The 12248-nt window shown below is 38.2% G+C and overlaps 1 protein-coding gene across 1 annotated transcript in view; it reads left to right on the forward strand.

Moving 5' to 3' along the window:
• Positions 1 to 5031, forward strand: part of LOC119414188 (V-type proton ATPase subunit d 1-like) — a 20829-nt gene extending 15798 nt beyond the window's left edge. Inside the window, exons 5-8 of the mRNA XM_037681287.1 lie at positions 385 to 462; positions 542 to 718; positions 803 to 880; positions 4858 to 5031. Of these exons, the coding sequence (XP_037537215.1) occupies positions 385 to 462; positions 542 to 718; positions 803 to 880; positions 4858 to 5019 (495 nt within the window). The 3' untranslated portion in view covers positions 5020 to 5031. The remainder of the gene's footprint in view (positions 1 to 384; positions 463 to 541; positions 719 to 802; positions 881 to 4857) is intronic.
• The last annotated feature ends 7217 nt before the right edge of the window (positions 5032 to 12248 follow it).

Consider the following 12248-nt stretch of genomic DNA (forward strand, 5'->3'; position numbering starts at 1 on the left):
TACCTGGATTATTGAGCATGCATCAGGATATCAAATCACTAGTTAAAAACTCAAAGCAGCAAAACTGACACTGACTTTTGTTACTTTTTAATTTGGGCCTGTAGATGTTTATTAAATGTTCACTTGTTGCATTTCCTTGATGACATCACTCTTAGCAGAAACAATGTTTCAATAAATATTATCTAGATTAAGAATACCCCCTCCCTCTACGACACTCTGTCCAGTGTTCCTTATTTCAACTTCTAAAAGTTGGTAACCCTGCGTATAATGTCATTTTACAGGGTTCAACCAACCCAAATAAAACTCCATCCCTTTTTAGCTCAAGACAACTTTAGTTTAAACCAGATCTTTTATATTTAATGTTTTTTTATTTTTCTCTCAAAGGCATATTTAGAGTCTTTCCACTCTTTCTGCAAGAACCTGGGCGGTGCTACAAAGAACACAATGTGCCCCATCCTGCAGGTTCGGTTTCTTCTCACTGAGCCAGTTTTCTTTGTTGTAATGAAGAGATATGTTTATCTGTGAATACTTTGTGCTACAGTTTGAGGCAGACAGGCGGGCCCTCATCATCACAGTGAACTCCTTCGGGACAGATCTGGGTGGTGCAGAGAGGAGTGTGCTGTATCCGTCTTGTGGAAAACTGTTCCCTGAGGGACTCCAACTCCTTGCCAAAGCAGAGGACCACGAGCAGGTGAAAGCTGTAGCCGACTGTTATCCCGTGAGTTTGATTTCATTCATGAATATGTGAATGAGAACTGCTGCTGTTATTGCATTGTCACCTTTTACTAAAACCTCCCTGCAGGACTATAAGCTCATTTTTGATGAGCAAGAATCAGGATCAGATTTTCGGTCTCTGGAAGACAGGTTTTTTGAACAAGAGGTAAGATGTCTTTGATCTATGTCAGTATGTGTGTAATGAACATTAAAACAAGTCTTTTCTCTGAATTTAATCATTCAGCAACACATTTCAAGGATTCAAGGTTTTTTATTTGTCATATACGCACCACATGTGGCACATGTGGTGGAACGAAATTGTGTACACAGGGTCCCAGTTACATCCATCAATAAAAAGTAAAAGAAAAACAGTAATAAGATCTAAGATATGAAGTAAGAAAAATGTTAACTAAAAATACACTAAGCACTAGTAGAATAAAAACTTTTTTTTTCTCTCAAGCTCTCAAAGGAGGCGCACACATTCCTTCCCGCGCCCTGTTTCCCTCCTGCTTTCTATTTTTTGCTCTCTGTCTGTGTATCGGAGCAGCTCCTATTTTTACACATCTCCCGAAATGAAAACTACTGTTTTGGATCTGACCAAAAGGACTTTTGACGTACATTACAAATTCTTTCAACAAAGCGATAGGGTCCTGGAGAACCCTCATCTGCTCGGACGAGACGTGCAGCTGGATAAATCTCTGGCGGGATGTGTCTGCCTCTGCTATCGACAGAGGATGCTGAAATGGCCAATAATTGGACTTATGATAACAGGTTTCCTGTGTTTGGAATAGTCTGGATTCTGGTTTATCAACATACAAAAGAAGATGGCTGCAGCTAATTTGGACCTCGACAAGCTTCTGTCTATGTGAAGGTCTGGTTCGTGCTCGAGGACTCAAAATCAGCTGATTTACAAGCAAAACCTTAAGTTGGAAGTGATTTTAATGACATGCCACCTGCAGCTTTGGGACTTGTCAGCATGAAAACACCATCTTGAAGAGGCTCTTAAGCACGGACCAGTGGAATGCAGTTTAATATGGACATTTCGGACCTTGGAAAGTTATCAGTACAGACTCAAGGCTGACGGAAAAATAGTCTGCCTGAATAAATCAACAATTGTGGTTATCTGAATCTCTCCCCAGCTGGCCTCGGAACAGCTCGACTTATCAATTTCTCCTGGGAGATGTGTAAACTAAGGAAAAGCTTAGTCTATCGCCCCCCACACACACCTTCTGTGGAGGTTTGTCAGAACTGTGCCGACTGACCATCATCTCATCAGGACAATGGACTATCTGTTAGTGCTTCATGGACCACCGCGTTTGTAAATGCATATGTACCTGTTCATAAATGTGCTTTAGCTGGCAGAGTTTTTTGATGTCTTAAATCTTGCCCTATAAGGACAAGGTGTGAAGAGATCTTTTTTGTAATGCCACTACCTCTCTCCTCATGGCTTTGTCCCTTTTTCTATCTAAAAATATTATTCTGAATAAGAATAAGAGGCCGAGCTTTATAGCAGCAGCTTCGTGCACTACCTCCATCTTTCGGACGACTGTACGTACATGTTCTCGTTGTATCTCGGTGCAATGATAATAAAGTTTATTCTGATTCTGAGTCTGATTCTGAACAGCAGCACGAAATTTTTCAAACTTTTCTTTAAATTTGAGGAGTCACAGCTTAACTTAAGGAACATATTTTTCTAACTGAATGCATAAAATTAGTTTCTTTAATCACTGACAATAATGATAACGTTCCAAATGGCGATTTAAAAAAAAGTATTTCTAGATGTACAGTTGTGTTAAAAAGAACAAAACCCCCTTTGGGTTTTAGGTGTTAGAGGTAAAAGAGATTAATTTCTTGTCAGGTCTTAAAATGAATAAACTACAACCTCATGATTTTTTTTTTTTTTTTACTAAAGCTAAGCCAGAATGCACAAAGATAGTGTGAAACACAATATCCACTCATAAATCAGTAGCTTGTAGAATCACCACTTGTGGTAATAATTTGAAGTAATTGATTTTTGTCAACCCTGCCGTGTTGCTGGGGAGGAATTTGGACAAACTCTTTAGTTATTTTTCAAGTATTTAAACTTTTATTCCAGTGCAGCTTTCCTAAGATCCCACTACAGACTTTCAGCTGTGAAGAAATGTTGAGCCTTTACGCCTTCATTCTTTTCATTTTGAGCTGCTTTGTTGCAGATTACCTGCTGTGATTAGGATCATTGTTCTGTTGCATCATAACCCAGTTTGGTCCAAATCTCAGGTGTCAGACAGATGGTCTCACATTTAACTGTAGAGCAGGGGTGTACAAACTTTTTCCCGAGAGGGCCAAATTTAAAATCTATCAGAGGGCTGCGGGCCAAATGCAAACATACAGTATAATTCACGAAATGCAAATCCGTCTTTAAGTAAAGTCCATTTATTTATTATACAATGAACCTTCCATTCTGAATAAAGAACATTACAGAACACAAATAAGTCATATGTAAGAAATTAAAACAAATATAAAATGTTGGCATTTCAGTATGTATATGTAGTGTAGAGGCAGGGCAGCCGGCTTGGGACCCGAGAGTCCCAGGTTCGATCCCCAGTCACTGCACATCACGTGGCGTCTCTGGGCAGCACGTCTAATCCCCAAAATGTCCCCCGGGCGCTTTCAATAGCTGCCCACTGCACCACCTGGTGGTGGATGGGTTAAATGCAGAGACTAATTTCGCCATTGTATGGAAACATACAGTGCTGACATTGTGATGACATTAGTACAAAATGTCAAAAAATGCATGTCCAACAGCAACACAACTTAACAGCAACAATAATATGAACATAAATAAACAGTCCCATATAAACGGTAGTCACTGAGCCGACTTTTCCATCTAACATTAAAGTCAATGGAATGACTGAGTAAAAACACATTGATTCTTCAAAAGAAATTTTAATATACAGTAGTAACGAGAACAGCTTGTTGGGCCAACTCAAAGGGCTTGGCAAGGCCAACTTTGGCCCGCGGGCCCCACTTTGGGCACCTCTGCTCTAGAGTGTCTTGGCCTATAGAAGGGTTCATGATTGACTGTAAGGAGCCCAAACCATCCACCCTCTACCACCGTACTGACAGCTCTTATGAGGTGTTGGTGCAGATTTGTTGTGTTTTCGTTTTCTCTAAAGTTGCTGCTGTGCACAACGGCCAAGCATCTCCACTTTGGTCTCCTATAACGGACATTGCTGCAGAAGTATTCACAATCTGAACTCATGCATCCATGTTTAAGTTCAGTTCACATTTTCCAGTTTGATAAACCCCAAAACACATATATTTCAAAATGTGTGAGCTCGGTACCATAGAATGTTAGTAACTCGAGTCACTGTATGATTTCAGATAGATCTTAGACTGAATGATTATTTGATGCTGCAAAATCAAACATCTGCCAGAGATATAATCCAACAGTGAATGGAAAGCAGATTCAAAAACGGAGGAGGTTGAAGAGAAGCTGCTACTGCTCTATTTGTACAGGAAAAAATCTGACACTATTTGAAGTTTATCATGGGTGCGTTTCATCATGAGTTTGATAAATCAGCTCTCTGTGTGCGTGTCACACTGAACAAACTTACTCCATCGACTTAAACTCACAACCGCAACTTTTCTCATAATGTTTTTTTACTGTGAAAAATGATGTCTAGAACAGCCAGAGCATGTGCAGTGTGAGCACACGGTCTTACAGCCTTGGAGAGAAGAGGCTTTATTCTTGACAACCTCTGTCCTGTTATGAACTTTGACCTTTACCCTGCTAACTGAGGCTTATGGAGTCTCAGGTTTTATGTCAGTGTTTTTTCCACGAGTCTGGCCCTCACACCTGTGCCCACTCAGTAATCACCCAGGTGCCTCCTCTTCCCATTCATCCCAGTTTTATATATGCAGTCCTGGTTCCTCCTCTCACCAGTTGTGCATTACGCTGTTTGCCTCAGTCGGACTTAGTTTCCTTCCTTGTGTTTTTCTCCTTTTGCTGCACTGACAGCCTTTTAATTTTGTTAATAAATTAATTTTTACATTTTGTGCTTGGAGTCCTGTCTGCGTCTTGTGTTTCTCTTTAATCAAAAATCATGTGGATGTGTAAATCAACAGCAGCTGAAACTGAATGAAGCGCTGTCGTTTTGACAGGTGAAGCTGAACATGCTCACTTTCCTGCAGCAGTTCAACTTTGGAGTATTTTACTCCTACTTCAAACTCAAGGAGCAGGAGATCCGCAACGTCATCTGGATTGCTGAGTGTGTCACACAGAGACAGAAGTCCAAGATACACAACTACATTTCCATCTTCTAGGGAAAAGTAAACAACGCAATGAGCAAGACACACGAGCTGAGCGTGGAACAAACCATGGGATGTCAATAGTTAACTGTAACAAGATCTTTGTCTCATTATTATTATCATGATCACCAACATGTTGACGTTCAGATGTTTGCTCAGATTAAACATAAGATGACTAATCATCAATAATGTGTTTGGATGCATGACACTGACCTATATTTATCACTCCAGTTGGTCTCAAACAGGTCAGACAACTCTAAAATAAGTCAGATCATTTTATAACCAGGAATTAAAAGTACTCCTGTTAGGTTTTTGATGATTTAATAATATACCCAGATGTCCAGCTTGTCTGTAAGGTCATAATATGGCTTCTTCACCACTTAAAGTATTTTAAAACCTTGTTTAGAATAGATAAGCTCCACCAGGTTGACTGAATGTTAACTGTTTTTTTTTCTCTGAGGACATTTAAGACTCCCTGAAGTTTTGAAACGATAGCTCTTTAGTGACAAGTGCAGTCAACACTGATACACAAATATTAGATCAGCTGATACTTAGCTTTTTAATATTCTGTAGTAAATTAAACTTTTTCACTTTTAAAATGTGTTTATGTTCAGTAATATTTACAGTATAATAGTTGTTCTTTTAATCCTGAAGTCATTATCTTAATAACAGTGGGACTGATTGTGTTTACATGTTGTATGTATCACGTTTACCTGCAGATGGAAATTAGTCAATGGCTAAATTTGGCAAAAAAATAAAAAAAATGGACCTGTGTCTTTCTGACTGTAACATTTTTTGTGCATCATTTGAACTCGAAAAAGCCTAAATCCGCTGTAGCTGTTACTTTCTTTTCTTAAGATTACAAGTTATACTTTATCTCATGATAACCAAACTAGTTTAATCTCCTGATTATGAAAATGTGTTTTCTTCACATAATGGGATAGTGTCTAGGCTACTCCTCATGGTCCCTGATATCAAGCCATTCTTGTTCCTGTTCACGCCTGATGTTCATGCCTTGTTCTCTGGATTTTCGACCTCACACCTTGCCTTGCCTTCTGGATTCCCTGTTTTTGTCTACTCCTCATCTGGTTTTGGACTCTGCTTTCTGACCATGGTACCGACTCTGTTTGTGATTATTATGCTGTGTGCTTTCCTTGTTTGTTTCTACTGTACAGCACTTTGGTTGGCCTTGTTGCTGTGTCTATATGTAAATAAAGTGGTATGGTATCATGACTATGCCTCGTGGATCACGACTTGGCTCTGGTTTCTGCTCTCTGCCTTCCTGTTCATGACCCTTGCTTCAATAACCAGCTCTCATTTTTGGATTTGCCCCCACGGACCATGTACAGCACCAGTTTTGCTCTGCAGCTGCTCCGCAGCGACATCATCACTACCACGCCGACAGGTGACTCTCTCCCTCCAGCATGTGAGGCCCTGGTAACTCAGCTGATCGTGACTCCTCCGTCCAGCAGCAAGAATAAAGTGTTCTTTTGTACTCCTGTGTCTGGTTTTATTTGAATCCTAAACTTGGTTGTGACACTTTGTTTACATCACTTCCTGTTACTATATGCAAATATCTCAATGTTATTGTTCCAGAAATTAATTCATATTTGTTACGGACATTTGATGTCAAGGGACTTGAAACTTTAATCTTTTGTTGGTGTTTTTTTTGTTGTTTTTTTAATCAAAATTTACCCCTTATGTTTGAAACAGACTTATGGCTTGTGTATTTAATGAAGTAAACAAAACCAAAAAAGCTGCAGTATTATCAGTGCTGTATTTGGAAAAATGTTTATGGGGGGAAATAAATGTGTTTTCACCTCATAAATGACATATGGCTTTATTTATTTATTTTTTTGTACAAGAGGTATTAGAATACATTGGAGTACAAGATACAAATTCCAGCCAGTGGTATAGTGTAAAATTGTCCATTTTTAGCAGCTGACCAAGGTCAGAAAATCTTCATCTTTGGTCTTCATTAGCTTCTCCTCATCACACTTTAGCTGCAACACAAGCACAACAACATTAAGCAAAAAGTAAACGCAGCAGTGAAGTTAGAAATTGTCATGTAATGACTCACTACACTTGGCTGGAACCTCCAGAGGTATGTAGTTCTGCTGGCAGAGGTGGACAAAAGCCCGAGCTAATCTGCAAGGAGCTTTGTTGGAGCTCAGCTCACACACTGACAAGAACTGACCGGGATGCACCTGACGACACAAACATGGCTGTAAGAACTGAACGAGATGCAAAACGAAGCCACATTCAACATTTAGTTTTCAGTTTCTATTTTCACGAGATGCTGCTTCCAGTCAAACTGAATAATGTTCATGTTGTCAAATAGACAATAATTCTTTTGTTATGAAAACAGAATCTGGGACATACCAAGTTGTATTAAAACAATCTCAGATCAACACGTGGAATATTACACTGTGTCAAGTTTTATTCAACAAAATGGAGCAAAAATGTTAAAGACAACACGTGAAACCCATAACGTGTAAAACCAGGTTTTATATAACTGAAGTTTATGGCACAACTTCATCAGCTTCTAATACGAGGTGGAGGAAACTTGTCCCACGTTAATATTAATGCGGGTCATTGTTTTCTGATGTTGGTGCACAGTTTTTACAAACCTTTGCCACAGCTCTTGAATCTAACGATTAAACTTTGAAAGGACTCAAAGGAATAGTTCAGATCTTATGAAGTCCAATTCAATGGAAAGGTAAAAAAAAAAAACATTTATTTGATTCTTGTAAACACTGTAGCTCTGAAATCAACCTCAGTTGAAAGTAATAGTTTATTTTTAACAAACTAACAACTAGTCTGAGCAAAGCCAAGAGTGCCCTCTTATCAGCTCACATCTCAAAGGTTGCAGATGTTTATGCACAAACTAAAAAATCATTACATCACCTGCTGCTTGCTCATTCTCGTTTATATTTTAAGGATTTTTTTTACTTGGTTTTGAAGTTTTAAATGTCTCGGTACCCAATTATTTATGTGAATTTGGGACTTTTATAACTCTAAAAGAACACTGAGATCCTCCAGATGCTCGTAGTGCAGCCAAGGGATAAATTAAAGCGCAGAGGGGACCGGGCTCTTGCAGTGGCAGCACCCAGACTGGAACAAGAGTCTTCTTTGTGAAGCACTTTGGTCAAAAATGTTATTTTTGCATGTTTTATATCAATAAAACTGACTTTGACACTGACCTTCAGCTTCACATTACATCATTACTGACATATCATTCTGTATTTATGAGCTCAAATAACGGCCCCAACAACTTCTTGAAAATAAAAATATCTACTTGAATCATTGTGTAAAATGGAACTGATAACAGGAAATAAAGGTTTATAAAAAAAGGGATTTGCATAAATGGTAATGAAATTAAGATTAGAACTGTTTTAGTATGTCAGCAACCCCTTGAACAAGTTTTAAGCTTCAACTAATTTCTCCAAATGTATTAAAATATCTAAAATAAAGCTTTAAGACAAGATCATTTATTTAATCTTGATAATGTCTAATAGTTAAAAACTGCACTTTTTAAATACTTTTCACATGGCTTTCGTTACATTTTTTCTCCCACCTGGTTAAATTCAAATATGAACATTTGAATACATTTTCTAATCAGAAAGATGAATATTCTGCAAAACCTGTGAACTTGTAGTTTCAGTTTGAGCGCCTATAAGAAGTATGTCCACTTGTATTAAAAATTTCACCTGCAATAAACTTTTACAAATATATATATATATTTTTAATTTAAAGTCACAGAAAAACAATTACAAATGTGTGAAATTACTTTTAAACAAATGTAACAAGTCATTCACTCCTAATTCATCAATTGTTTGAGAGTATTCTTTACACAACCTCAAATAAAAGCTATAAGTTCACAATCCGACATTTTTCAGTCAGGTCATCTGGACAGTTTCTTTTTTTTGTGCTGAAACGTTTCACCTTCCATCCAGAAGGCTTCATCAGTCAAGGAAACACACAACACAAAACTGATTCTTCCCCCAACAGCTTACTCCAAGGAAGAGGGCCGGCAATGGAGGAGGGGGCGTGCTAAAGAGACCATCTTAGCACCAATATAACTGGTTTGTTCCACTTTGGAGTAAGCTGTTGGGGGAAGAATCAGTTTTGTTGTGTTTCCTTGACTGATGAAGCCTTCTGGATCGAAGGCGAAACGTTTCAGCACAAAAAAAGAAACTGTCCAGATGACCTGACTGAAAAATGTTGGATTGTATACCTGGATTATTGAGCATGGACTTTAAGTTCACAAGTTTTGCAACAAATTTACATAAAAAGTAGTTGTTGTACCTGCATACAATAAAAACTAATTTAACTGAAAGTTTTTTTTTCTGACATGTTGACTAAATTGTTTCGCCAGACTTATCTAATAAAGAGTGATGAGAGTCAGGAATTTCTTACTGCCCTTATTTCCACCTGCTGAAGTGTGTCACCTGTTTTTCTGCTTACCACCTTGAAACAGGAGTTTAGTGGTGAATCCTGAGCAGAGAACAGAGAGTCGCAGCTCACTGCACTCACGGCTGCTTTAGAAACGTCTTCTACTTTAGCTGGAGGTTTGCTACACTTTGGTTGTAGCTAAAGACAGAAAAAAAACAAACAGGTAAGAACAGTAGACCTTCAGATTAATAGAACTTCAATAACAAACATTTTCATCATACATTTTATTCATCCTACCTGCCAACTGTGGACAAATTCCTCCAATGTTTTAGCTTGAGATCCATCACGCAGAGGGAAGTCATTGCCTGCATCATAGTCGTTTGTCCCGAAAAGACCAGAAGATGCACCTAAACAGACAAGTGTTCAGCTGATAAAGGTATTCAGCTCTTCATCACATTTTGCACATTTCTTACGTTGCAGCCTGTTTATATTGCTATTTTTTTAATTTATCTACACCCAGTACAACATAATGGCAGAGGAAATTGGGTTTTTTTTGTTATCTTTTTAAAAATAAACCCTGAAATATCACATTTTTAAGTGCTCAAATCTTTTTCAACAGCACTCAAAATTTAGTTTAGGTGCCTCTCATTTCTATTAATCCCTGCTGCGACGTTTTGTCATGTTGGTTAGAGTTCCCCTGTTGCTTTGAGACAAAACAGGTTAGACCCAACCAGGAGCAATTTGCTTCTTCAACTCAGGACTAAATACATGGTCTGAATACTTATGAAAACATATTTATACCATGTCTTATTTACTAAACTGTAGGTTTTTTTTTTTTACTGTAAATGTAGATCTGTGCATTTATTTGTCAAACTGTGTCTCAGACCTACCATGTAGCCATCCATCCAGAGTGAAGCTGCACACCTCAAGCTGCAAATCACACGACACAGATTGTCCATCCTGACTGGACACGTGAACAACATTGGACCCTGTCGTCACAGTCAGTCCATTGTTACTGTAATGTGTGACAGCACTGCTGCAGTCGGCCATCACCTGTTACACAAAAGCTTCATTCAGTTTCCAATGTTTGTACAGTCCTGTTCTAATGATGCAGCAGAAGCTAAAACATACCGTCCATTCACATGTACTGTAACACAAACCTGCCCACTGGGCTGAATGTTGACTGTGCTGTTATTCGTGTGTATCAGGAGGAAGCTCTGGGGGTCTGTATGGAGCAGCAGCATGAAGGAGGGGTCGCTGCGGACGTCCTGAGCGAGAAGCAGCGAACACGAATCTTGTAGCTCATACAAGCGACCGTCAAACGTCACTACAAACTGGTCTGCCACCAGCAGGGCTTGGTCTTTAAGAAGAAAGAGAAGAAAAGACAGAGACACATTTATATAACAGCATACGCTTGAACTTCATTTACAAACCCAATTTACAGAATAGTCGTAAGTTTTGAGAAAGGCTAAAAAAATCTAGAATATGACAAAAGCAAGACACCTAAAAATGTTTAATGAGCAAAAGAAATAAGACGTTTTGAAATAATGTATGGGGTGCCGTTTGTAACGTTACACATTCAAAAATTGACAGCAATATTTTGGTTTATTTATAAGAAAAAATATGTTTTTTTCAGTCCTATTGTCACCATGTAAATGGTAAATGGACTGTACTTATATAGCGCCTTTCTATCTTATTTCAAGACACTCAAAGTGCTTTACACTGCAATCTGTGTCCTCATTTACCCGTTCATACAGCACTCTACTAGATCTCTACAAAGCTAATTGAACAAATCATTCTAAAGAGACTAATCAGAGCTTTATCACATTCAAACACTGATGGGACACACATCAGAGGCAACGAGGGGTTCAGTGTCTTGCCCAGGGACACTTCAGCATGTGACTACTGGTGGATTCGAACCCCCAACTCTCGCATTGGAGGACAACTGCTCTAACCACTCAGCCACAGCCGCCCTTGCAAGTTAAATATTTAGGTCCAACTACATATTTAGTTAGCAAATTAATGTTGGAAATTAAATGTTTAGTTTTGAAAATAAATATTTAGTTTACTAACTAAATATTTAACTTGCAAGTTAAGTATTTAGTTAGTAAACTTAATATTTATCTTATAAATTAAATATTTAGTTTGGAACTATGACATTTATAAATGTATGCATAACATGGTGAAAACATGACTGAAAAAAAAACAACAATTTTTTTCTTATGAAAGGCTAAATAAACCAAAATATTGCTGTTAATTGTTGACTGTGTAACTTTACAAACGGCACCCTATAAGAATCAACAAGCAGCGCAAGAGAAGAGATCTGACAGTGTCAAAATGAGGTATAAAAGAAGCATTCACCAGAGCCTTCATTTCTGACACTTACATCATGTGTTCCTGTGTGTGCATGTTCATGTGTATCTCATGAATCACTGGATGGATTGTAATGAAATTTGTTGACAGTGATTGTTCAGTGTTGGAGTCCAAAAACCTGCATGTTAGGCTGCCTTCAGGTCCAGGCCTCCCTTGCAAAAGAGACCTGTGATCTCATTGGGATTTGCCTGGTTAAATAAAGGTTAATAAACAGGATTCAAGATGTCCGCCACAATTAACCCATTTTACACAGATTGGGCAGCGAGGGCTAACAGATCATGCAACATTTTTGTTTACCACTTTAGCATACAAGGAGATGGGTGATATGCATTCCTTGCAATCAGTAATAGTCACCACAAATTATTTTTCAACAGTTGACCAAGTAGGGTTCTTAGTTTCTAAAAATTTTCCTTTTCTAAAAATAAGGTTATTGAGAATTCATGACAAAAATTGTACATTTGTCTGGTATTATTTTA

The sequence above is a fragment of the Nematolebias whitei genome, chromosome 9, assembly GCF_014905685.2.
Source record: "Nematolebias whitei isolate Nwh7 chromosome 9, NemWhi1, whole genome shotgun sequence".
Taxonomy (NCBI): Eukaryota; Metazoa; Chordata; class Actinopteri; order Cyprinodontiformes; family Rivulidae; genus Nematolebias; species Nematolebias whitei.